The sequence below is a fragment of the Pelecanus crispus genome, chromosome 17 (genome assembly GCF_030463565.1).
Source record: "Pelecanus crispus isolate bPelCri1 chromosome 17, bPelCri1.pri, whole genome shotgun sequence".
Classification (NCBI taxonomy): domain Eukaryota; kingdom Metazoa; phylum Chordata; class Aves; order Pelecaniformes; family Pelecanidae; genus Pelecanus; species Pelecanus crispus.
This window is the reverse complement of record NC_134659.1, coordinates 6543472-6570264: the sequence shown is the minus strand read 5'-3', so window position 1 is coordinate 6570264 and position 26793 is coordinate 6543472. Positions and strand designations below refer to the sequence as shown.

General features: G+C 50.2%; 1 protein-coding gene across 2 annotated transcripts in view; it reads left to right on the top strand.

Moving 5' to 3' along the window:
* CCND3 (cyclin D3) overlaps positions 1-26793 on the top strand; it is a 45552-nt gene that overhangs the window by 7263 nt on the left and 11496 nt on the right. The window contains exons 1-2 of one of the 2 annotated variants that reach the window (XM_075722373.1): positions 23789-23986; positions 25834-26049. In XM_075722373.1, the coding sequence (XP_075578488.1) occupies positions 23789-23986; positions 25834-26049 (414 nt within the window). Of the gene's footprint in view, positions 1-23788; positions 23987-25833; positions 26050-26793 lie in introns of those variants that run through there. The other variant, XM_075722374.1, reaches the window with a different exon arrangement.

Sequence of the window (26793 nt, the reverse complement as noted above, 5' to 3'; positions counted from 1 at the left end):
GCATGGACATGGCTTGCTTAAAATTCTCCCAGGTTGGACTGAGGGGTTTTACTAGCTTTTGGAGATGCTTCCCACAGTGATGGGTGATGCGGTGCAAACTTTTGTCTGCTGCTGGGGTGCAATGACTGGAACACAGCCTTAGAGGGCCTGATTCTGGCTCTGCTGTTGGTCTTTGTCTACAGCAAGATGCTTCCCTTTCTGTGCTTGTTTTTTGCCCCATCTTTAAAATGGGGTGGGGTGAAATAGCTTAAGAATCATCAGTGGCTTGACTGGAAGAGTTGCAAAGTTAGGCAGCTGCTTACTGTTACAAGAGTGGGTGACAATAATGGGGTTGAGAGGGACTGCTGTCACCTTTACTTGCTCATTAAATCTGTCATTTCAAGAATACTGGTGTTTCTTAGCAAAGCACTTTGAGCAAATGCCTATATCTGTAAATTTGAGCTTGGAGTCTGATGAAAGTCACTTTTTTCTTGCCAGTGGGATCCTGGAAATACAGAAGCAGTAGCAATGGATGAAATGTAGGGACTTCTGTGAACTTACTGGACCTTCTCAACAAGCTCAAGCTGAGTTTAGAGCTTGGGTTTGAACTGATTCTTGTTTGATCAAATCCAGCTCCCCATCCCCATTTTCAGATGAAATTAAAACTGTCACTATTGGGGCAAGAAGCTGATAAAAGATTCTTCCTAAGAGCAAAGCCTGAAGTTTATTCATCTGTACTCAAAAAAGGATCTTCAGGGAAAAGGGAGGCTTCTTGGGACGAAATCCTGAAATAGGTGCTTGGGAGAGTGAGGAGAGGGAGGTTTGTTAAATCACTTGAATAGCATTACTTTTCTTTCAAGGACTTTTTTTTCTGCCCACCTGCCCCAAAGAAGCTGGCTCTTTTATGGCCTTTTTTGATTTCAGAAGGAGCTGTGTTGCTTAGTGTCTCTAAAAATCACGCACCCTCCAAAAAGTGCTTCCTTTGCTAGCACAGAGGCATCTTCAAACTGGAATTAGACGCTTAAGTATCTCTGTGCAAATGGGTGGAGAGACCGGGCCAGCCATGTCTGTACACACCTCCTTCTTCTACCTGTGGCCATGGAAGAATCCCATTGCCTGGGCAAGAGGTGCAGTCAGGCCATCTTCACACTAGTTGCTCCATGAGAAGCCTTGTGTGTTTGAAAAAAAACCTCCCTACCCTCTCCCACCTGCTATCCCCTCCTTGAGAGGAAAGAGGGGATTTGGATCATGTCATGGAATAAGCCTGAGCTGGGAAAAACTTCTGTTTTCTCCAAATGGCTCTTTCCACAGCAGCCTGGCCCAAAGGCTATTAGTCTATGGAAGTTGTGAGTTGGGCAGACCTAATGGGAACATGAAACTGAATCCCACCGGACATCCGCAGTCCTCTGGACTTGCGGTGTAGTCGCTCCCCGGGCCCTCCCTATTAGCCTGGCAGAGCAGTTTGTTCCTCTGGGGCCTTCAGAAGCAGCAGTGAGACACAAGGGGTGAGGCAGAGATAGAGGGTGGCAGCAGCTGTTCAGGATGCGTTGCTGATTCTGTGACATCTCCCACCCTTTTTGGAAATCGAGAGTTTGGAGCGAGACAGAAAGAAAGAAGAAACAGCCACTGATAAAGCTTCACATAGAAGACAAACCTATCCTCAGTGGGCTGTGACCCACAGCCTGTCTCCGGGGATCCACACCAGCTGGGAGGCAATGATAGGCTTCGCTGCTTATTCTGTCTGTTCACCTCCCTGCTCTGGGCATGGGGACGGATATCATCTCCCTTCCTTCCTCCTCCCTCCCTTCCTCCCTCATGTCTCTGGCTCTTCCTCTCGAAGTCTGAAATTTTCTCCGTAACCTCTGTTAACTTGCCCTGGCAGAGTTTCTGGTTTGGCTCTGCTTGCTGACCCTCTGTTGTGCAACACCCTAGGGACTTGTAGCCTTGGTCCCCTTGAGGGTCCCACCTAGCAATGGTGGGCTGGGAAATCCCAGAGTATTCTCTGTCCTAGGAAATGCAATTTTGAAGAGACAAAAAAAAGTGAAGAAAATGTTTGTGGCTAGAAACTGTTGACCCTGGACCATGTTCCTTGGACAAAGTTTTCCTCAGAGCATGACTGTGTGTCACTGGGGTTTGTCTGCGAGGTCCTCCATCAGGACAAGAGGATGCTGGTGTCACCCCAAGAACTGATCTTCCCAGGGATGGTGGCAACAGACACCTACTGAAGTGTAATGGAGAGGGCGTTTGCTGGAGCTCAGGGTGATGCGCTCGTGTGGCAGAGAAGTTGCTTGGGCTGGGAGTGAGGGAAGCTGCTCCAGGGGCAGACACAGAACAAACTTTCTGTGGCTGTGAAACTGTCTAGTTTGGCTGGAGGGAAGGGGATCTCTGAGGCAGTGCAGCAATACTTATATTGGCCCATGGAGATGGGGAAGAGCGGGTCTGTGCTGGAGAAGGCTCCTTGGGCAAGGAGGACTGAGATCCGCACTGACTTCAGTGGGAGGATTGTATGGGAGGGCATGTGGAGTCTGGTAGAGCATGCATTTCCTCAGCCTCACCGACAGCAGGTCTATTTTTGGGTAAATATTTAAGACTCTGTCTCTGAAGGTCTGATAAATTCAGTTCCCACGGCCCAAGCAAAGGCTTCAGGGTATACGGAGGGCTACAGGCCACGATTCACGTGCAGACAACTGTCACCGCATGCAATTTTGTTTCTTTTCTCTTTTTTTTCTTTTTTTCTTTAACAAATGAAGGGGGTCCCCACATCTGGCTGTGGCGGTTAAACAGGCTCGATTTAATCACAGGCTGATATAGGACGCAAAGAGAAAGGAGGGGAAAGAGGTGAGAAACACCGAGCACCTGCTTACCCCCAGCCAGCGTGCCCCGTTCTGGGTCAGGCTGCGCATGCGGGAGGGCCAGGAAATCCACAGCCGGTAGTGAGGGCACAGGGGGAAGCGAGTTGCCCAGATCCTGCCTGGGTGGAAAGTCAGATGGTTGGGACCTGTTGCAAAGGTTTTCTGCAACCTACGTCTGGGTGGAGTGGAAGCATGATGGGGACATTGCAAAGGGGCCGGGGCTGGCAGGGAGGGCTCGGTGTAGACTCATTGCACAGCAGGAGGCTTCCAAAGGCGCTTTTGCAGCAGCGTGATGCATGCGTTGAGAGGTGAGACAAATCCAATGTCTCATCTGCCTCCCATAAAACAGGAAATCTGTTCCCCCTGAGAGCAGGTTGCTCTCCAGCTGTATATTAAAGATTGCCCGCTTAAGCGGCAGGAGCGGCTCGTGTGCGGAGAACAGCCAGCTGATCCGGTGGTCCTCCTGTTCTGGCTGCTGCAGTCCTTTTTGCTCTACCCCCCTGTGTCAGGGTGAGCACCATCTTTCTAGTCCAGGGCAGCAAAAGAGTGTGGGGAGGGGGGGGGAAGTTGAAAACTGCCCTCTTCTAGTGGCATTTTCCATACCTGGTGGGAAGGATGCTAAAATTGTGACTTCCCAAACTGAAGCTCCCAGGCCAAATGTTTTTCGTATGGTCTACAAAGAGCCATGGCAGTATTGATCCTCTGAGCAAACAGGAGGTGTCAGGTCTCTGGGACGTCCTGTGTTAATTGTTTTTTTGAGCATATATCAGTGGGTTCCCCTGCTGAACTCTGAGGTGCTCTCTAGCCCTAGGCTGGTGGGGTACAGATATATAGGTCACTGTATCTATTCCCAGCTGCAGAAGTGATTCTTAGTTAGGCTGGCAAGCAGAAATGTCCCAGCTGGGTGGAAAATACGCAAGGCCCAAAAGAGAGGTTAAACTTGGCTCTTCTGGGAGGAGTCATTTGGAATCAGGATTTTGGGACTGGAACCCAGAATTGGGAAAGGCCATGCAATCGTCGAGAGCTGTTCTTCCCACCGGGATCCAAGTGTTTTGCTGAGAGGGTGATGGGTTTTGCCATCGAACCTAGCACTGGGTTTCTTTTTCCCCCTCTGCTCATCTTTTTGCAGTGGATGAGCATGTTAACTGAGACAGCAGTTTTTCTTACCCCCACTCCCCTTTCCTCCCTCCCCTCCACCCCTCAATCTGGTTATTGATGAAAGCAGATTTGACATGTGATAGGTCCCAAGATAAAAAGCAACGTTACAAGAGAATGTAAGCAACCGCTTGGGGGGAAAAAAAAAAAGCCCCCAAAGAGTTGAGCAAGGCGTGACCAGGGTATCTGGTGTCAGCCCCAGCCGCTCCTCGGCCCCAGGTGCAGCTGGGAAGAGGCCTGCCTTCTGGAAAGGGTTAATACCAGGACTCCTGCTAGACTTCAGAGCCCTTTTGACAGTGGTTTTGAAATCTGATTTTTCTTTCTGCAACCAAGTGAGGTTTTTATCAACTTCCTATTTGAGAGCAGAAGTCGGAGCCGGTGCAGGAAGGCTGGTGCAGGAGTGCTGCCTTGTGTCCTGCCCTGTACCCTTGCACTTATGCAGGGTAACCAGCACACTGGCAATGCAAGAACCAGAGCTTGGGCAAATGGGAGGTTAAGGGTAGGGAACAGCCTTGGAGTTCAGCGAGATAAAGCGTCTCATTTTATTCTCTGCATCAGACCACAAGCCAGCCACACCGCATGTGCAACCTGCTCCTGGTTGCTCCCTGCAGCGCCGCTGGTCTTGTCTCGCCTGTGTGCAGGGTTCAGCTCTCCATGGCTAGTGGCCTGTGTCAAACTAGGAGTTTGTGTGTGCAAAGCGGCAAAATAACTGTTTGTGCCTCTGCCTGTAATGCCCAGGTGCTGAGACCTGCACTGGTGCCTGAACTCCAAAATTGGATGAGGCCAAATCTGCTCTGTTGTGGGCTTGTAGCCTAACACACCTATATCGCCATCAGGAGAGGCGCGGAGCAACATACCCCTGTGCAAATGGCTCCATCCTGCATTTCTGTTTGCAGCCATGCAGCGCTGTTTCCGGGAGGCATTTTGCTGGCACAAGGCAGGCAGAGTGGAGCAGGTCCCCTGCTTCATGCAGATGTATGTAAATGTGCTTGCTCTAACCCAGGAGTCATTTGCACAATTCGTGTTGTTCCTTTCCGTGTGTGGCTGGGGCTTGCTCTTGCAAGGGCTTTTCACTTGAAATCAGTCTGTCCTAAACTCAAGTATTCAGGGACTTGCACTGTTCAGGACAGCTTGGGTTTCTATATGCATATGTTTTATGGGGGAGCTGGGCCCAGGCAAGCACAGATGGACTCAAGGCTTATGGAAAGTACCTTTCAAACCAGCCCTGTTTAGATTTCTGGCCTGAGCCAGAAAATAAATAAATATGGGAGGTCTGCCCCCCCCCCCTTTTTTTTTTTGTCTGATGTATTTAATTGCATTGACAATTGGAGCCCAGGTCAGCCTCTCCGTATTCTGGAAATACCCCAGAAAGTCTCAGATTTTGCAGAGATTTCCCCAAATTCTTCAGCTGGGGAGATGACACTTCTCATCTTTACCCAGAAACTATCTCAGCATTTTTCTGTTATCTTGCCCAGGAGAGAGCCTGTGGTGGCTGTTCAGGCCACCTCTCTAGCCCTAGCCTGGTAGGGTACAGATATATAGGTCACTTGCCTTGTGTCGCATGGCTTGATCGATGCAGGGAAGGATGCAATCCCAGTTTTGCCCCAAATCACAAACGCCGTCAGAGCAAGCGCGGAGTTCAGCAGAGGGAAGTCTCGGCTCTGCCCGGCATCGCGGTACTGCTGACACGCAAACAGCTAATGGAGTACGAGAGCAGCGGTGACAGCACCCAAACTGGAAAAATCTTATGTGCTTATAGCTGTGACAGTGTGTACAGGGAAACTATTGCTGAGATACGCTGTGTAGCGTTCATGCTACTGTCTCTCTTCAAAGGTCTTGTGCCACATTTTTCTGCCTCGCTTGCAGTTGTTTTTCAGCTCCGATGCAACTGTTAAAGCTCTTTGAAAGTGTCAGCTTGCAAAGCTGAAGGGTTAAACACAGGATGCAGAGTGGGCCTAAATACAGCAGACCTCTTTGGCTGAGGACCACTAGCATAGTTGCTACTCTCAATGCTATCTCCGTTCCAGAGCAGTGGTTTGCAGGCTTAGCTCAAAGCATCATCCACGTGTGCAACCAGACACTTCTTCCTTAGACACCTCGCTGTGCCTACAAGGGCTTGGCTGAGCCAGATCTACAGGTGCAAGAAGTGACAAGAGATGGGGAGTAGAAACTAGTGTCTTCAGGGCACCACTGTAGTTTTCAGCTGTGCATCCAACCATCAATCTCTGCAGGTGAGCAGAGATCGTTGCTGAGCATCTATTTTCTCCTTCTTAACTTTTACTGTGCAGGAAGTAAATAAACACTTATGCATACTTTTAACATATTTGTCAGGTAATGGTGGTAAAAATAAGTTTGCATATATTGTGGGGCTGAATGGGCTGAGAGCTGCTTCATGTTGCACATGGGAGCCCACTGAAATCAATAGGGTCTCAAGGGTATAACTGATGGCAAACATCAGCCCTGTCTTTAAGCCTTCTGTCTCTCTGTCTCAGCTGCTGGCACACGGGAGTGGTACCCTGCAGCCCTGCCACCCTCAGTCATGGGCTAACCTTCCCGCTCTTGGGTGTGCAGGGGCTGAGCATGCTCTTGCTTGCATCAGGGAAGGAATCATCCAGGATTTTGATGGTTGTAACTGCAAAAGATAGGAGCCTGGTCTCTCTTTACAGCATCTCCTAAACCCATCTAGGAGAGCCCTGTCAGGCTCAGAAGTACAGATATGTGGTTCCTGGTTTACAGTTCATTAGCTAATAGGATCAACAGTAATCTCAAGCAGTGTATGCCTGAAAATGAAAGGTCTACAGCTTCCACGGACATCAAATTGGTATACAGAGCTGAGTATATCTACTGACCCAACTAGACATTTCCAGGGCACGTAGTTAGTATTTCTGATGTCTCTGATGTGTTCACAGTAATAGCTGACACTTAGATGAATGTGTCTTCCCTCTTTCAGATAGATCATAATCTCTGTCCTGAAACAATTCGTGCAGACACTTGGCATCACAACCCAGTAGCAGGGGACAGTGATACAGAGGAGAGCATGGCTGTAGGAGAAGGGAGCTGCCCTGGCAGGAGACTGAGGAGTCTCTACAAAAAAAAAAAAAGGCTTTTCCCTGTGGAGACAAAAAAAGTGCAAATATTAGTACTGGAGGTTGTTGAAAATCACTTGCTGTAATAGCCCCAGGCCCCAGTAGCATGGCTCTCCAAAGCACTGTGCATACAGACAATAAGGCAGAATGGATTTACTGGGGGAGTGTAGGGAGTCAAAGCAACAGGTATTGTGTCCATTTTAAAGCAAAAAGATTGGGGGCAGAGACTTGTCACATACGCTTTTGGGCTTGAATGAGCTCTCTTGAGTCCTATCCCAGCCTTTGGCTTTGGCACCAGCCTTTCTCCTGGGAGCAGAAGGGGACTGGGTATTTTGGTGGTTTGGTAGGTTGTGGTATAGCACTTGTATACAGTGGGTGGGGTGCTCTGTGCAGGTAGGTTGTTTTCCACCAGTGTTTACACATGCTGATTTCCTCCTCTGCATTGTGTATTAGGTTGGATAACCAAGATTTTTAACCTGGTCGCCACCTTACTAAGCAAAACCATAGTGCCTGCATTTCCTGTTAACCTGGTACCTTTGTTTCTTCAACAAATTCCACATGGCAGAAGGGAGAAGCAGCATGTCCAGCTCACTCTTCTGAGAAAATTGTAGAAGGGCAGAAAGAGGTGGTTGTCTAACAGCTCCCAGCCATACCATACAAGAGATTTTTGGATAGGAAGCGAAGAGCAACTTTTCCCATGGGAACTACAGGGGGAGGCAAACTGAACTGAATGCAGGCCTCATAAATCAAAGACATACGCCTTTGACTTTCTGCACTATAGCCTTGGGCAGCTGGTATTTATATGCCCAGTCAAGATTTTTTTTAAAAAAAGACACAAAATGCAAGAATTATAAAAAATGCTGAGTTCTGTGAATGTCTCCTTCCATCAGTTTCAAAGTACTACGTAAGGGGAAACTGAGGCATGGTGCATGGGATCCATTTGCTGAAGGTAATGCAGAACCTCAGCCCTACAGGGATGAACACAAACTGATAGAGCTGTTCTTAGATGTTTGTGCTCCTGACCTCCGCTCTTAGTGAGAGGGGAAGGGGTCAGGCAGTGCAACTGGCAGGGACTTCCATGTTTTGTTCCAGTTATAACCTAAATATGTATCCCATGTGTTTTCTTCATCCAGAAGCAGCAGCAGTATTTGCACTGCCTGCTTGAGAAATCTCCATCATCAAAGCACTTTGCAGGTATTAACAAATTCATCATTGTTAAACTGCAGTGATGGGATTTTCCAAAGCTGTCATTATTGGCCTAAGTTGGGAGCAAAACTTGCAGCAGCTGTGATGAAAATAAAGTTAAGCATGCTTTTAAATATACAGGCCTAGGAAGGTGTGATTCAGTACGTATGATCTTACTTCTCCATCCACCATCATCAAAGTACCTTTTAACATATCACTGATCAAAAGCAAGAGGTTATTTTCACTCAGTTAGCAATCAGTTCACAGACCCCTCCAGTGCTGTCTCCCTGATAACTGCAAAGCTGATAATCAGCAATGGATTTTTCCCTGTGCCTTAGCCTAGACCCAACTCAGTGTCCCATCCCATTTACCCATTGCCAGCCTCAGCTTGGGGTGTGGGGGTAAATCTGAGGCTTTGTGCTAGCTCTCAGCGCCTGCATGAATCTCGCCCTCTTTAAATGTTCCTTTTGTTCATAGACTTTCCCACCAGCCTACAGTTTGCAGCAGTGGAAGTGCACTCAGTGCAATGCATCTCTACCTCTTACAGGCCACGAGTGGATTCTCTTGTGTCTGTACATATCTTCCTATGCAAGCTGATCGCCTGTTTGGCTGCAATTTTGATTGCACAGCTACCTCCAAAAGCACCATCGGCTCTTTCTCCCACCTTGCTGCCCTTGGTCTGTTCTGTGGGTAGGGATATGAGCCTGCCAATACATTAGGGCAACCTCTCCCTCTCGTCTGGGCATTAAAAGACAGTGCCAGGAGCTTACTGACGCACTATCCGTCACTGTGCCCGTGCAGTTGTTTGTCATCTTTCTCTTTTTGAGGGCAGCTAGATTCTAAGAAACCCAGGCAGGGAGACAGGAGCACAAAAGGACCTTTTGCTTATCTCTGACCTTTCTGGCGTGGATGCGTGTCACAGGGTGCCAGATAAGGCAAAAGCTGGGATGCACGATTAGGCACTGAGGCATTGAGACACCATCTGCAAAGATCTGGTAAAGACCTGCGAGGTGGCAGCGAAGAGAGAAAAAAATAAGGGAAGCCTCCTCCGCAAAGCGTGGTGAAAAGCCAGGCTGGAGGGATGTGTGTGATGTGGGGCAGTGCCTGGTCTGGGGAGCAGGAGGGGCTTTGTGAAAGCTTCAAGGGAGTGTTTGTAGCCTTTGCAAGCTTCTTGCTGAGGAAGAGTGTAACGTGGTGGATGCTGGAGAAGAGCCGCCACCGACTGATGCCTGGCTCTGTGCAAAACCCAGCCTCGCTCCGCCAGCTACGTACACCCCTCTGCTCGCGTACCTGTACTGGTGCTCGCTGAAACTCCCCAGTGCAAACATTTGGAAGAAAATGCTGATTTTTCTTTATGCATTTGGAAGTATATTAGGACAAGAGAAAGGGTGACCCCGCTGCCCTGGCCATAGCCACCCCTTTGGGCACAGAGAATCGTGGCCAGGAGGAAGCAAGTCTTGGACTTGAGCTTTGTCCTCCCCCGTCCCGGGTCATGCCACTGAGCTTTCCAGACGCTATTGCCATGAGCAGCAAGACCAGGCACAGCTGCCTTCCAACAAAACTGAAGCTCCTGTGTGTGTTACTGGGTGTTTGCGAAGGACTGCATCTATTTCTCAGTGGAAGCATGATTTGGGTCTCTTTCTTCCTGAGCTGCCTGCTTGTATGAGACTTGTGGGAATGTAACACCATTGGTACCTTTACCTGATCGAGTCAGTCCGACTGACTTGATTGACTGACCAATTCCAACTTGGTTGAAATTAGCCAAAGAATTAAGACTTTATGGGAAAGGGAGGACAGACACACGCAGCAGGATTGCATATGGCTTGTTTCTTTAGAAAACAAGGCTAGAAGCGCTGAAAGGTCTTGGGTTCATCCTGATGCAGAACAGGAAGATTTTTGTGGGATGGGAAAAATGTTTGCTGCCCAGCTCCAGTCCGTGCCGCAGCGCAGGGAGACCCATTGCGGTAAGCCTGGGCTGCAGCAATGGGGCCTGAACAGACAGAGAGGACCACAGGGTGTGTTTATGTCCAGCAGCCTCAGTAAAAATTCCCCTTTATGGTATCACAGCCAAATCCTGCTTCTTCCACTCCACAAAGGACAGGCAGTACAGCATGACCTTGAGGTAAACAAGAAGAGAGGTTAACTGGGCAGAATATAACACATGTATATATTTATTTTCAGGTAGAAAAATCAAACACTTTCCCAGCCTCTCTGGAGAAAAACATCCTCTAAAGTTTCTTGTTTTGCTGAGGCTTCTCTTCCTCTCGAGCCGTTTCCAGCTGCCGCTGTGGCGGGCGGAGGGATGGATCCCCGGTACAGATGCTGGCAGCCCCACCCTGCCAGCTGACGAGTTGCACTTTCAGTAGCCATGTACCAGGGTGACTTGGGGTCAGCTGGGGTGTAGCCTGTGATAGTTATCTCTCTTGGGCCTTGAGAATATTGTTATTATTTTTTCCCCAGATTGTTTTTTTCCCCCCCTCTTCTATGTTTAGGCTCTAGTGACCCAGCTCTGATTTCCTTTTTTAATTAATTGCAGTAGTTTTGGTTTCTGTGATTCATGTAGTAATGAGCATTTTCTTTATTACGGCTATCACTTCTGCAGCGTATCTGTCTGCTCCCCAGAATGGCTGCCTGCCCTGGTAACCACTGGGGCTCAGAAGATGTAGGTCTAGTCCGTGCTTCACCAATGTAAATTGTTCCTGAGCTGTGGGAGGTTTATTTGCCAGCATAGTTAGAGCAGTAGATGCTTTTATACAAATATGGTCATACTTTACATTAACATGGTTTATTTTACATATATACTAATTTAAATATAGTTAAATGGTTTTGCCACCACAATATCCTTTGCACGGTGAAAATAGTAAAGCTTTTATCTGGATGGAGCAAATGGAGAAGCCCACCTGATTCTGAGACAAAGCTGACCTAAATCTCTCCCGGGCACGGCTTTCCTGTCCGCGCTTGCCCATTCGGTAACGCAGCTTTGCAGCCAGCCAGGTCTTGTCCCTGATCTGGCAGAAGTTAACCCAGTCAGAACAGGGCAGCCAGCAAAAAGACCAGCCTCCGTGCAAGGAAGGGAAGAGGACTGGCATCAGGCAGGGGGGAGAGCGGGACAGCCCCTTTGGCAGCAGCCTGGACTTCAGCAGCTTCACCCAGGAAACCAGATCCCGGATTGTCCTTGCCCTCCCTACACAGTCGCTTTCTCATGCAGCTCCTTTGTCCGCCTTATCTAGCGAGGCTGGCACCTCCTCAGTCTCTCCCTGTGTGTATTGGGGCCCAAAAGGCCCAGATCTCGGGGTGGGGGGTGCTTTTATACCCCTAAGGCAAATAATAGCTGTTGGTTTCTGAGTCCTGGAACTTGTACCGCTTCAAGCAGGCAGGCCACTTCAAAGTACATTCTGGGAGTTGTCACTATAAAAGCTAGCACTCGGCTATTAAAGTCTCTAAATCCTGACTGAAGTTGATTAATTTACACCAAGTTAATTACTAGGTCCCTTTCTGAGGGTCTGATCCAATCATTCCATTGCACGATGTCATTTTCAGGGAGAATGAAATCCTTTGCTTACCTGTTTATAAAGTTAAAGACATAATCTTGGAGCATCTTTCACCTGGGAATTTTCTACCATCTTAAAGGCCTTTAACACCATTAATAAACAAACATCATTAATGATGAATCACCTAAATATGAATGGAGTAGGCTTATTGCCAGCTGAGTGCAGAATAAATGCATTTGCTGCAGTTCCACCTGCACATGTGTACTCTGGAGTATCTGGCAGCAGTTCCACTGAATTCAATGGAGACTTATGTATCTCCACTATCTCATTTGGCTGGAGGGAAACTGAGGCATGTAGTAGCTAAGTGGTCTGCCCAGACTACCGAGCAAGGCAGAAAAGAGCTAGGAAATTAATCCCCAAGCCCTGACACTCCCTGGCTTTCCCATATCTACTTTTTCTTTTCACTGTGAACATTTATTACATTTTTTTATTGTACATCATATTATCTGGGTGAAGGGAATAATGCTCCTCGTTCTCTCTGGGAAACTTGTTAAGATACTAGAAAATAGAAATTGCTGTGCTGATGAAACCTAAGGCTCATTTAACAGTCTCCTCTCTATCCGAAAGGCCAGTATTAGCTGACTCAGAGGAAGGCAGAACCACCCTGCACAAGTAGACTAGGGATAATTTGCAAGAACCGTTATTGGTGTTGACTCTGAAGCATGTGGTTTAGCATCTCCTCTCATGCATTTTAGAACACAAGATAGTCTTGATATCCAGAGAATATCCAAGCTCTTTCTGGCTTGTAATCTTCCTTAGGAATCACAAGAAGTTGGCATTGTAGGCTCAAAAGGAAGTGGCAGAGCCAGGACTGGTTGTTAGCTGTCAAACCCCAAAAGGTCATGCTTAGGTTGGTGCACTGAGAAGAACGAGGTAGGAGTGCTGTTGCAAATGGAAAACATTTCCATGCACTGCACTGTTGTCTCTAGGAAACCTTTCAAGCACTCCCAGGCCCAGCAGTTTGCTAAGAAGACCCAGATCTCATTCCTTTCACTACAGTTGCCAGCAGAAAGGGTTTGGTTTTTTTTCCCCAAGTAGAATCTGCTCCTGGCTCCACTGAAGCTGGTCACAGCTTTTGTTCAAAAATTAAGCCCTTCCGTATTCAGCTGTGCTTTATGCAGTAATACATCGCCTGATCCTTTGCCTGGGTACGAGGGAGCTCCTGCTAACGCTGCGTGCATGGGAGGGGACTGACCGAGTCCCCTGAGTGACCAAACATCTGCATCTTGAACCAGGCAGCCAAGTGGTAACTGCAAATGTGCATACAGCTCTTCTGCCCTGGAGCGTGACCACAGGAAAGGGGCTCCATCCAAAATAGCAAGCGATGCATTGATGCCCTTCAGCAGCTCCAGGCGAGCCAACGGATTTCACGGGGGGCACCTCAGGCCTCAGCGGGGCGGTGCTGGCAGGGGCTGCGGGAGACTCCCAGGGTCTCCTTATTGCTTGTGTATTTGGTGGGCACGGCCACTGCGGAGGAAACATCCTTCCCAAGCCAGTACTGAAGGGGGGTCTTGCTTTCTCTTCTCTCATGCCTCAGGGTGCAACCCCAGTATCTCCCAAGAGGCTGCTCCCAACATCAGGCAGGGAGGAGAGTCCTCTTTCAGTAGCTGTTTCCTTAGAGGGACTCACAGGACCAGGGGTAACTCCAGTTCCCTTGGCTAAGGCCCTTGAATTACGGGGCATACAAGAGATTTAAGTAGCAGTGAGGTTCAACTGTCATCTCCCATCACCTCCAACTTGCTTACATCTCTCCAGGGCCTCCTGTTCTTTCCTCCTCTGTAGCTATTAAGAGCTTGTTCTTTTCTGGCAAGGAAAAGGCAAGATCCTAGCTGACCTGGGGTCTTTTGGTAACTCGGAGGCAGCTGCAAACTGACTGTACTCCCTAGCCTTGATGAGGTCAAGACAGGAGCCGAACTCATCAGTCACTGTTTCCCAGGAATTAGCTGCTGTGCTGTGCGTTTGACTCTCCCAAGTTTTCAGACCATTATTGAAAGGCTGGCTCTGCCAGTTTCCATGTCTTTACACCCACATTTTGCACTACAAGGTCTGTCAGCTGCCAAACGGGGCAAGAAAGTGGTGCTCATACGGTGCAGCCCATAACTGAGAGGCCAGGTCCTCCACAAGACGGCTAAGTCACCTCAGAGCATGCAGGGCCTGGCCTGTGTTCCCCAATGGCTGCTTTAAGGGGGGCAGTGAGTCTCTTGCAGCTTCTGTTTGGACACCCAGAACTGTGCACTACATCCATGACCACAGGATTATACCTTTAAATCAGACAGATCTCATCTCTGAAATCTTCATCGTAGGCATGGAAGGAGAGGGGGCAGGTTTCTAAAAGAGCTCAGCTTTTGCTGAGAATAATTCAGACACTGCTTCTTCCACCACTGCCTTGAGAACAAAAAGTTTTGCTGGCTGCTGAGTGCCTTTGAAAATTCAGCCCTTGATCTAGCTTTTATTTTTCTCTCCTTGTCCTCCCTTTTCTTTCTCTTTCTGGCTCTCTAAGCATGCATCATGCATCTTCCCAGTTTCTGTCTCAGCCCGGGCTGAGAAGTCAAAATCTCGTGCCAATTTGACGTTTGCCTCTTCTGAATGCAAGAAGCCCCTGGAGCTCAGGTGGGAGGAGAAACGAGTCATTCTACTTTCCATCATGTGCACAGCTCAGAGCTCAGCCTGGGAAATGAAAGTTCCTTGGCTGAATCTGACCAGTCGTCTCCTCCTGTCACCTTGCCAGCTGAGCCTCACACATTCGTCACAGGATGAGCAGAGCAATGTGGTTCATCTTCCTCACTTTGCCCAGTTCTCTGCATGCTTCCTCCACTTGCTGTTTGCAGCTCTCCACCCATTCAGTTCTCCCCTACTTGCCCCAGTGCACTGGGTGCTAGAGGTGTATCTCTCCTTTTCCTCCCCCCAGGGACACATTAGCAAGTTCAGCTTGGCCAGGGGACCAGGCTGGTCCAAAACTTGGAAGGAAAATCCAAAGGAGAGGCTCCAGAGGTCTCTGTTCCAAAGTCACGCTTGCAGAACAAAGGCAGGGGAATTCCAGGTCAAGGAACAGCAAAGCTAACACTGCTGCACCCGCCAGGCCATGACGACCCATGTGTCCTTGTCCCCATGTTCCTCGTGTGTTCGTCTGTCACATGCTCCTGATTCCCTCATGGGCTTTCAGCAGGCAAAGACCATGGCTTCCCGGAGAGGTCACATCCCCTGGCACTGCTTGATAACCCCTGCAGTGCCCCCGTGACAGCCATTTATCTGGCTGTGTAACACCTTATGGGTCTAAAACAGCATCTCTAGTTCCAGCATCTCCAGCTGCTTCTAAAGCTGCTGGGCCAGCATCCTTCAGCTGCTTGTAATGAGCTTTGGCTCAAGTACATTAGGAAAGACGGGATATTTTTATGGTAATGACAGTTCCTAGTAGGCCTGGAAAGCCCTGCACTCCCTACTGCCTGACCCAGGCTGTGCAGATAATCAGCGGCTCCCATGATGGGGTCAGCAGTTCTGCACTTGTCACTGCTCTGAGCCTGGCCGGGGACTGGCAAGGTGGCCACGCAGCAGGGAGTCTCCCCCACCGAAGAGGTGAAGAGGAGCCAACAACAGTTGCAAGGTCCCCTTGTTTGCTGGGCTGTGGAAAATCACCCAGGGAGGAGTGACTGCTCAGCATCTTTACAGCCCTACGTCGCAGGGCAGTGGAAAGTATGTGCAAGCGCGTGCCATACGGATTGGCGCCTGGGGGGGAGAGCTGCGTCACCAACACCAAGCACACCAGAGCACACCTGAGCGGGACGTGGTGCCGATGTTGTGCACGCAGCCTCTTTGATTGCGATGGGGCCAGCTCTAAGCCCTGGCTTGGGCAGACAGAGCACCATGCTGGGACTTGGAAATTGCCAGCTCCCCGTCTAGACCTGGCACTCATCTGCGTGATAAGCAAATGTTTCAGTGCCCCGTGCCCCAGTTTCCTCATCGGTAAGCGGGGATGCTCCTGCATTCCTTTGCAGGTCTACTAAGCGTTGCCATCCCCTCATCTTTTCTCCTTCCCCAGTGGCTTATGTTGTGCTGTTTCAAAACACTGGTAGTAACAGAGGGTTCTTCAGTGTGGACCAGATACCACGGATTCGTCCCTGTGTCAGCAGCCACCCAGAGTAGAGCATATCCAGCTGGATTTCAGGTCTTCCACCCCTGAAATCGGTCTGGCCCGGCCCCTAACACCCACAGCAGGCTTTTCACTGTCCAGATGTTAATGCTTGTTTTGGGGATATGGTCTGCCAGCTCACCTTATAAATAATGTGAGGAGCTACAAAAATAAACCCAGAAGCACTCATGCCTGATTGCAGGAACCTCTTTGTTTGTCAGTTTGCAGTGGGAAGGAAGTTCATATTTTAATTGCTACAGACAATATTCTGGTAGGAGGCTGGCGCTGGTGTGGCACTGCAGTAGATCCGATTCCCTCCTGCTCAGGCTCTTGTAGTCAAGTGAGACGGACAGTATTTCTGCTCACGTACAGGCAGGAGCGTGAGCTGCGGACTTGGTTTTGGCAGCAGGTCTAGTTGGGGTGGCTGAAGCCTGGCTTTCTAGTAGGAACAGCTGAATAGGACACAATACCATTTTTTCTAACTCAGCCAGCCATATAAACCACTACTGATTTCAGCTTATGATGTCTCGGAAGGCATCTTCTTCGCTGCTGTGATGCTAGGAGAGGGCAGAGAGTGGACAGGCAGGAGCAGCAACTCCTATGCTGTAAGACTCAGAGCAAATGCAAAGCACTAGGTTAGTGTTGGAAGAAATGGATAACGTATCACGCAACTGCTGGAACCGCTCCGGCAAAGATCTGCCTAAATACAGTGGGAATACTGCTTGCCCAGTGATGTGTATACATTCACAGAGTGTATGTCATTAGCATGTTGTTAATGTCAGTAATTATTGATGACATGAATGCAGAAGCATACGTAGATAATATACAGCTGCCAGAACTGCTGGGAGAAATGCATCCATATTTTATTATGGATACTAGCATCTCGGTGAATTTGATCTCTATATATCTGTTGGGATATACAGAGGTACCTGGCTGTGACAATCACAAGAAATACGGTGACATTTGTGCCTTCAGGGAAAGGTGTTCTGGGAGCATAGTCTAATACTTAGAGGAGACTTGTCTTCAAAGCTGCGGGTTATCTGAACGATGGCTGTGTTGCTGTGTGGATTGTATTTTATTTCCGTTTATTAACACAGGGGTGTGACATTCCTCTTCACTTGTACTTAATCACTGTGGCTTGTAGGTCCTTAAAATTTTCCTCCTTTGGCTTTGCAGTTTGAACTGGAGGGATCAGTGTACTTCTTCACTGCCTAGGTGGGGGAGGACACATACGCTACGCATGCGTTGCCTTAATGTGGTAAAGCCAGGTTGGCAGCAAAGACAGTGGGCTTTGGGATGGTCCCTGGGGTGTCAGAGCAGGGTCTGCCACGCACAGACACAGCTGCTGTGCTGGACGTGAGAGCGGCTCAGCTCAGCACCCTCTGGCTGATGTGGGGCTGGTACAAGATGTTTCCTTTCAGTTACACCAAGGGTGAACCGAGTGCAGCCAGCAAGCTCATGGCAAAGGCTTCTCGCCTGTAAGGTCTGTCTCTAGTTCAAAGCCCTCGTAGGGTATGCTCAGCCTGCGCTGGAAGGTAACAGCAAGCCAGGTGCACTACAAGTGGGGGAAGTCAAGTGGGATATCAATCGTTTTCTTTTTACCCCCCAAAGCACTCACATGCACACAGCATAGACCTCCCTCCCTCCAAGGAACCGAACTTAGCACAGACTTGACTGATCTGATGAGATTCCTGCCTGCCCATTGCTGGCAAGAGCTCGGTCCCACAGTATTTCCACTGCAATGCCGGCAGCGCGGCTGCACACCCGCTCCGAGCCCACCCTCTGTTCTGTCCTGCCGTGGTCCCCTCTGCCCCTGTAAAGGGAACAATCCTCCTAGTCCAGACTTGGGCAGAGACCTGCCCCCCCCTCCATCCCCATTTAATATCTGGCCAAGCCAAGATTAAAATCCAGCCATCCTGCCTGCAAGACCAGTGCTCAGTCTATCAGACCCTGTTTCTTCAGGAGTGCTGGCCGGCTCCAGCCCTACTGTCATGATTTTGCTGCCTGCTTTGCTTTGTGGGGTCCTGGAAAATGTGGCTGGGTGCTACTGTGCAGTGAACAGCTGGGACGCAGGCTCGCGGTGCTGCAAAGCACCTCATCCCATAGCAGACTCGACTTCTTGCCGCAGGAGCACTGAGCCTAGCTTTCAAGGATTTTCCTTTCTCCCTGCTCCAGCTGGGCCAGTCCCTGCTTCCTCATCACTTCACCAGGCAGGACGGATCCTTTCTCCAGTACAGCCATGGCAAATTCCCTTTCTGCCTGCGCTGCTGAGAAGCCTTGAGCTGGCTCTGACTCGCTGACTGGCAGTTTGCGTTGGCAAACAGGCGCTAGGCACCAGGCTTGCCACATCAAATGAAAAATATCATGCAACCAAAAATTCTTAGAAAAACCCAAACGCATCTAATCTACCGAATGGGGTGCATAAGACGTAGGCAGCAAGATCAATTCAGGGCAGGGCAGGAAAAGGCAGGAAGGATGGACAAGGGAAGGGTGTTGTAGAAAAGATGTATTTTGTATGTAAAATTCAGGGCAGTATTTTTTAACAATTTGCATAATTGGCGACCACAGATAATCCCCTGAAATGAACTAAATATATCGCAACTGGGGGCTTTCCAAGCCCAGTTTGCTTTCTGAAATTGATTGGTTTCAGCTTTGCATTTTTTTCTATGGTCGGTCTTTCTATCTTTACCAGCTGAATTTGGCTGGTTTCTAAAAGGCCTGATTTGGGAGCAAAACTGAACATTCACCTGGGGATGGCTCACTATGGTATGAGTTTGAGTCAATGAAAATGTGACTTAATTTTAGATTTCGTTAGGAAAAGGGAACTAAGGCAGAAAACAGCTGCTAAAATGATAGATGAAGACAAACTTGTTCTAATGCTTTTCATAAAAAGTCAGGTGACACTACACTTAAATCTCTGCTGGCCTAAATGGTTAGCTGAGGCAAACTGGGCTGGCCCCACTGGAGTCAGATCTGGCCCAGCTGCTCTGAAATGGAGACACTCCAAAGCCATAGCCACTTCTGGAAATTTTCTCCTAAATGAGTTGCCAAAAGATGTAGTGAATTGCTTGCTAAGTGCCTGTTTACAAATGTATCTCTTCTCATCCATTCACACCTCCTTCCAATCACTTCTTTGTTCTGTTCTGGAAGCTGCCTAAGCGAAGGGCTCCCCTACTTTCCAACTGTTTCTCTCCTTCAGTAATCTTGGTTAAGGAACTCATTATTAAATTGATATATATCCCAGGAACAGGCATGTTCAGATACAGAAGTGATGGATATAGTGTAAACCCAAACACTATCAAGAGTCACACTTCTGTTTTTGTTTAAATAGACCATTGGTCCAAGCTGTACCAAAACCTGCTCCAATAAGGGGATTTAAGTCAATGAAAAAGCTGTATTTTGACCTTGGAAGCAGCAAGCTTTCTTCTTCAGAATTCTCATGTATATCATTACTGGATATATCTAAGATTCAGTATTCAGATGATATCACTCCAAACTAATTAGTTGTACTCAAAAGTCTGACCAAGTCAGAGGAAAGGGAATGCCGTGGTTGCCAGTAATGGGAAAGATATTAGGAAACACGTCCCCTGGGTCAAATGTTAAACTTGTACTCAACCAAACTTCCCTTCAATTCAGTGAAAGCATTTGTTCTAAGAATGAATAAGATATGAGACAGGAGAGAGAGCCAGCTACAGAGGGGAGACGGCAGTCTGGTGTTTAAGCATGGGACCCGAGACCAAGAAATCCTCAGCTCTCCTGCCCACTGGAGCAGGGAACGGTGGAACGAGCGGGGAACACGGCTCAGCTCCCTCTAAAGCAGCAGGGACTGGCAAGCACAGACTGTGACACCAAACTGCCACGGCGTCTTTGCTAGCCCTTCTGTGCCAGAGCCCTTGTTCTTTCCTGCTGGGAATAGCTGCAATATCTCTCTGCTTTAGGGAAAACTGGATGAGAAATATAGCAGTGCTTTGAAATCCTCAAACCAGAAAGTGTGAACTACTGTCTGCACTCCTTCTCACACATGCACAAAATGGTACCTGTTTTTCATTTTATTTTGGGGATTTCCTACAGCAAATTATATAGTTATTTTCTCATTGGATTTGGTTTTCAAGCCCTTCATGTATGTTAAGTGGTTTCAGTTTGATGTCACTGATGACACTATAGTTGCACTATGACCAAGGAAGAAGATGGCTTAGCTCTTGGTAGGTCAAAACTGGACGGAAGGTGGATGTAAAATGTAAGTCATAGAAACCAGCGTGAAAAGGTGCTGGTCACGTTTGTTAAAAGCCTTCAGAGCCAGGCCCACTGCTGATGCAAAGTGACGTACCTAACTTTCTGCGGCGAGGAGCTTACGGACGCGCCCCTATTGAATGGCCATCCCGATACATGGCGTTAGCTTCCATCCAAGCCCACGGGTGACACCAGCTGCCCATCAGAATCGGACCTGCATCTGCATTACCCCTTTAAAAGCTCCAGCTGCTGGTCACCCTTTTAAATTCATCATCAACATACCAAAAATATGAGCCCCCTTTATGATTCAGCAAAGAATAACATTTCTGGTTTGAGATCCTGGAAGTCTGGAGGCCAGCAGGTTTTTTAATTTTTACTCTGAAGGAATTTCCTTTTTTAATATTGCTGTGCTCTCTCTTGCCAAAGCCAGGAAGCTGACTATCTATGGACAACAGTGACCAAAATTTGGTTTTCCTGGAATTTTCTCTTTTCCCTCCGCACACCCACACAATAGGCTTTTTAGGACGCCTGCAGTCTGTAATTTGCCTTTCTAGCCTGATAATGTGGCTTGCAGAGGCATCAGTTTTGCCAAGTCATCATCTGGAAGGAACACTTTCTTATGCAACAGGCTTCATTTTCCCCCTCCGTGTCCTATGGCCCACGGTTGCCACCGAGCCCAGCTCCAGCTGAACGGGCTGTGTCAGAACCGCCGTGCAGACACTGGGAAACAGGAGAAAGACCATGAAGTCTGGGAAAGGGCCTGAAACTTTCAATTTCAAAAGGCACAGCCCAGAAACCAGAAGGCCCAAGAACCCAGTGCTGTGGTTTCCCTTTGCCTGACTAAAGAAAATAGCTGCTGTCTATTTTTACTAAAAATGTGGGACATGGGGCCCTTCTCTTCCCCTGCACGAACGGGGGATGCTACTCACAATGAAAGAGTGGGGGAGTGGAGCAGGGGGGGTCATCCCGGATTAAAACCAGCTGACTGGTCCACAGAAATCTCTCCCATAGATTCTTCAAATATTTCTTGCCCACACCACTGGAAGATTTATTTGTAAGGTGAAAGAAAGTTAGTTGGCAAAGGGATTTGGGAATCTCATCTCACCTACAAAAATTCCTCTTTTTCATTTTAAGGCAGGGATGGGATTGATCTAATTCTCTCCCCCTTTCTTTTCTCCAGTTCCGCATCACCGTGCTATACGGTGTTCTCAGGGCATTCAGCACAACAAATCAACGCTGATGGCATCATTAAAAATTTGCAATGTATCATATACCTTGCAGAAAATGAAAGCCATCTGTACAAGTGTAGAAATGGGATTCCAGTGTGTGCAATGTGTTATGTATGTGACCTTTGTGTTCACTGTCATGAGTAGTGTTTTGAACCTCTAAACCTCTGATCAAAAAGATGTTTTTCATTTTCAACACAAAAAAAATCCTGAGCAGGGAGAACAAAGACTTCAGCCTTGTTTTACTTACGCTTATTAACTTCGTATGTTTGTTCTTCATTAAAAGACTCTTTTTACATGACTGAAAATACAAAAAAAAAAAAGTACTAAATGTGTCAAAATGGCATCCATAGAAGTGACTTGTGTGGGGCGAGTAGCTATTGTGGCCAATCACTCCACTGCCAACTCCTTTGGTTCTTTGTTCCTTAGCCGAAAAATACATACAAGTGTGTGCACTGAGCAAACCTCCAGCAGAACTGGTCAGAGGTGTTCCAGCCGAGTCCCTTTCATATGACACCGAATCCCAAAAGTCCTTGATTGCTACAAATTCCATTGCTCCGTTCCCTTCTGAACACGAGCAGCTTCCTCTCCAGGACTGCAGATGCGGATTATTGCTGAGTTGAACTTGGGCTTGTCTCCGTCCGATTCTCCGTACCGTGCTCTCAGCCCAGCCATACTGCGCTGTAAAATGGGATATACTGCCCTGCGCAACGAAGCGTTACGGGTGTGCGTACTGCTGAGGTGCTTCATTTCAGAGGGCAGGGCAGTCAGAGTTGGCAGGGAATGACGTGATCTAGCAGAGCGAGAGATGCTGGCAGCCTGGAATGTATTTCCCACCTCTCAGGTTGGTGATTACAATCATTTGGTCACAACAGCTGCTGCAAATGCCACGTTGTGGCATTGGCCTGCCGGTGAAGAGGCTTATGCAGGCAGGTCAGCCCATTCGGGCGTGTTGCCTTCGCAACTGGTGTTGGGAACCTTCATAAAAAATGGACCTCCTGAGCTAATTCTGTCAGCTCGGTGAGGAGCTTTTAATTTGCAAGCTTGAAGGCATTCCCCCTGCCAATTAGAGAATCTGTGGTACATTTTATCCTGTTTTCTGACCCTTCCTATTGGCACCAGCGAAGTCAAGACATCTCAGTTTTTGTAGCCAGTAACAAACATCAGAGCAACGTGGCCAGAATTACAGCCCGTCGTCTTCAAATTTCCATACCAGAAAGCAATTATTGCTGGGTGAACCAGAAGCAGGCTCAGGTACCCATGCGGAGCAAATCCTGTGCTGTGGAAGTCACAGCGCAAACTTACTCAAAAGACTTTAAAATTCCTAGAGTAAATAGCCATTTGGTGTAAAATTTGCAAAGGCATTTCCAAACAATTGTTAATTATTCTGAAAAAACAGCCGAGCCTGACGAAGCCTTATCTGGGCAGACACTGAGGTTGCTATCTCCCGTGGAGCTGCAGCAGTAGTAACATGGGGGTAACTTTTGGAAGACAGCAGGCTCGGTACGGACCGGCTCCAAGTATGTGCACAGCTGATTATTTTCATAGTCCTGGAGGACTTTGGTCACACACGCACCCAAAAAAAAAAAGGTATAGGACTAAATACTGAATAAATTACTCTTAGAAATCTGTAAAGGTTGGGTTGGCAGAAGCCTCCCTGCCAGCGCCGCGGCTGCGCCTCTGCAGCCTGGCCGGCCTGCGGAGCTGGGCACCGGCCCTGCAGGCAACGTGCGGCCGCTGGCGCCGCAGCGGAGGGCGGGGGCGAGACCCGGGGGCGGCCGGTCGCGCTGTCCGTCCGTCTGTCCGTCCGTCCCCCCCCCCCCCAACATGGCAGCAGCGCCCGGCGGCCGCCACACGTGCTAGCAGCCCGCCGGCGCGCCTCTCGCCCCGCCCCCCCCCGCGAGGGGGCGTGGTCACCGCCCGGTTTCGGCGCGTCGCTGCCGGTCTGCCCGCGGATTGGCGGGAAGCGGCGGTGGCCCCGCCCCCTCGGCGCGCCTCGGCCGCCCGGGCTCCGCGGGTCGGCCCGGGGTGGGCGGCGGCCCCGCCCCCTGGGAGCGCCGCCAGTTCCCGGCGTCCCGCGGCGGCTGCAGCGGAGCCGGCGGGGTGTCTGCCCGCCCTGCTGCCCTCCTGCCCGCCCGCTCTGCTGCCCGCCCGCTCTGCTGCCCGCCCTGCTGCCCTCCTGCCGCCCTCCTGCCCTCCTGCCTGCCCTGCCGCCTGCCCTGCCGCCCTGCTGCCCTCCTGCCCTCCTGCCCGCCCTGCTGCCTGCCCTGCCGCCCTGCTGCCTGCCCTGCCGCCCTGCTGCCCGCCCTGCCGCCCTCCTGCCCGCCCGCCCTGCTGCCTGCCCTGCCGCCCTGCTGCCCGCCCTGCTGCCTGCCCTGCTGCCCTCCTGCCCGCGCCCATGGAGCTGCTGTGCGTGGAAGCCGTCCCCCGCGTCCCCCGCGCCGGGCGCGACCCGCAGCTGCTGGGGGACCGGCGGGTGCTGCAAAACCTGCTGAGCCAGGAGGAGCGGTACAGCCCCCGCGCCTCCTACTTCCAGTGCGTGCAGCGGGAGATCAAGCCCTACATGCGGAAGATGCTGGCCTTTTGGATGCTGGAGGTACGGGACCCCCCCTGCTGCCGCCTCTCCCGCCGCAGCTCCGGCTCCCTGCCCGGCCACCGGCGCTTTTTCTCGCCCGCCGTCCGCGCTTGCAAGCGTGGCCGCTCCCGCTCCGGCGGGAGGGAGCTGGCGGCGGGGGGAAGCGCAGGACACAAGCACCCGGCCCGTGGTCGCTGGGGAGGGGGCGTTCGGCGAGGTCGCCTGGTGCAGGGGTGCAAGGGTCAGGGGACGGGAAAGCCCTGAGGTCCCGGGGCTTGGTGTGCGCCGGAGGCCGGGTCCCCGGTATGGGGGGGCTGTCGAATCATAGAATCACAGCTTATTTATGCCGCTGGGGAGGAAGGGGGCTGTGCGTGGAGGGTCCGGAGGCTGGCGAGGAAAGCAGTCTGCAGCGGGGCAGCATCCCGGTGAGTGCTGGCTGTGCTAGAAGATGCGATTGCCCCATGCTGGGGAGCAGATCCCCCCCCCCCCCCCCCCCCCCGAACTCACCGCCTGTGCTCCCCCGACCCCGGCGGCATGCTGCCACGCTGCTGTCGGCCCCCACGTTCGCACCCTGCTCCCCAAAACTTCTGGGCAGAGAGCTCAGCTGTGCACCCGGCAGGCTAGAGACTTGCGTTTCCTGAATGGGGCTGAAAATGCCTGGTTAGAGGGGGAAAATAATATCACTACCGTTTACTTCCCTAAATTAAAAATGAATACGGCTCTTTGCGGGATACAGTTCAGTGGGGGAAAATCTCATGGGCCTCTTCATGAGATGAGCAGAGTGAACAGCCTCGATAGAGAAAGAAAGAACAGGACAAATGACATTGGGACGGAGCCTGCCTGCTCTCCACTCCTGCCGCTGTTGCAAGAAGCTGCCTGCTTCTGTCAAAATAATCAACATCTTGCTTTTCAAAGGTTGGGTTTGCCCCCCGCTATTATTGCCCTGTTACTGCAATTCCCTTTCTGAGAAGGGTCGTTAGAGAAGTGCTGCTTTGGAGCCCGTTCCTGCGAAGCCCCGCGGGCAGGCGAGAAGCGGGTGGCATTGGCAGTCGTGGCCCTGGTGCCGGTGTCCCCGGCGCTACGGTGTCCCCGGCGCTACGGCAGCCTGTGCAGGGGGAGGCGGCCGCTGCTGGAAGGAGAGCAGTGGTGTTTGCTGCTGTATGAGGAGAAACCTCAATATTTTTATGGTTGCGTTGAAAGAAGGAAGTTAAATATGACCAGTGTTTTGATACTGGTTGAGAGATAAGAGCAGAGGAGTGAAATTCGGAGCTCCTGGATTCTGTTTGTGGCTGTGGTGTGAGTGTGGCTGAGGGAGGAGGAAGGGTTTCGGACTTGACCATTGATTTGGGCTCTGCCATTGATTCTTCTCGTGTCTCTGGACCACTTAAGGTGGAATTGCCGGAAGTGGCTGTGGATCCTGCACTATTAGGTCCAGATATGCTGGAACTGCTCATTTTTTCCAGAGGTCCCCAGTCCCCGCAGATCAGAAAATGGCAGCTTTGCTGTAGAGCTGGCTGGAGACATCCCTAATGGGGAACATTAAAAAAGGGGCCAAATAAAGCAATTTTGGTCTTAACGTATATGTAGCTAGAAAGAGGGCACAAAAAAGTTCTGCAGCTTTCCGTAGGAAGATGAAGTCTTAAGGCATTGGTCAGACTTGCTGCTGTAGTCCCACCGAAGTCAGAGGCATGACGCCTGTAGCTAACTTTCTCCTTAGCACCGAGGTGCCTTCAAAGCCCTGCAGACAAGTGTGAAACACCAGCACGACCAGAAGCTTTGAAGCTGCGGTGCAGGCAGGATCTGGGGAGTCCTGTGCTGATTAAAACTTCCTTTTATTTTTTTTTATTTTTGTAATTGGGTTTTGTCAGGTGTGCGAGGAGCAGAAGTGTGAAGAAGAGGTCTTCCCCTTGGCCATGAATTACGTGGATCGCTACCTGTCGTCAGTCCCCATGCGGAAAAATCACTTGCAGCTTCTGGGAGCGGTCTGCATGCTCCTGGCTTCAAAGCTGCGAGAAACCATGCCCCTGACCGTGGAGAAACTCTGCATTTACACAGACAACTCCATCACGCCTCAGCAGCTCCTGGTAACCACCCCTATCTCAAAGAGCCCTCTACCTCCTCCCCAGCTCTCTTATCTCCTGCATCCTGCTACTTGGCAGCATACCTGCCTCCGTGTCTCTTCCTGTTCTCTTTCTCCCATTTCTTCACCTTCCTCCGCATTCCCCAACCAACCTTCTCTCCTCCTTGCCCCGGTGGGTGTGATGTCTGTTGGTGGAGACCTTTCCATCCTCCCTGTTGTGGGAAGCAGAATTGTCACCTCCAGGTTACAGAGGAAGTTCCTTGTGCCTTAAGTGCTCGTTGCCAGCGCGGAGCTGCCACGCTGAGCTCGATCCCAGGCGCTGGTTCGCTCTCGAGTGACAGCTCTGGAGAACAAAGGCTCCTGTCTGCGCAGCCGGCGGGGCACGAGGCGGGGGCTGCCGCTGGGGCGTGTGGCTCTGACTTGCCCCGGCTGCAGAGGGCCATGACGTGGGAGATGCATTTCCACACCAGGAGGGAAAATGAAGCTTTAAGTGGAGAGTGAACAAGCAAAACGGGTGGGAGCTTTTCTGACCTGGGATCCAGCTGGCTGGGTTGTACTGTCAAGGCTGACAGTGCTGCCAGGGTGATGGAGATGAGTGGAACCTTGCTGCTGGCCAGGTCCTGCTCCGCACCCTTGAGTTAAAGCAGGGCTACTTTGCCTCTCCCATCATATGCTCAGGCAGAAGCTGTGTAGGCTTTGAAAGGCAAAGCATTTTCATGTCTGATAAAAGTTCAAAGCAAAGATCCAA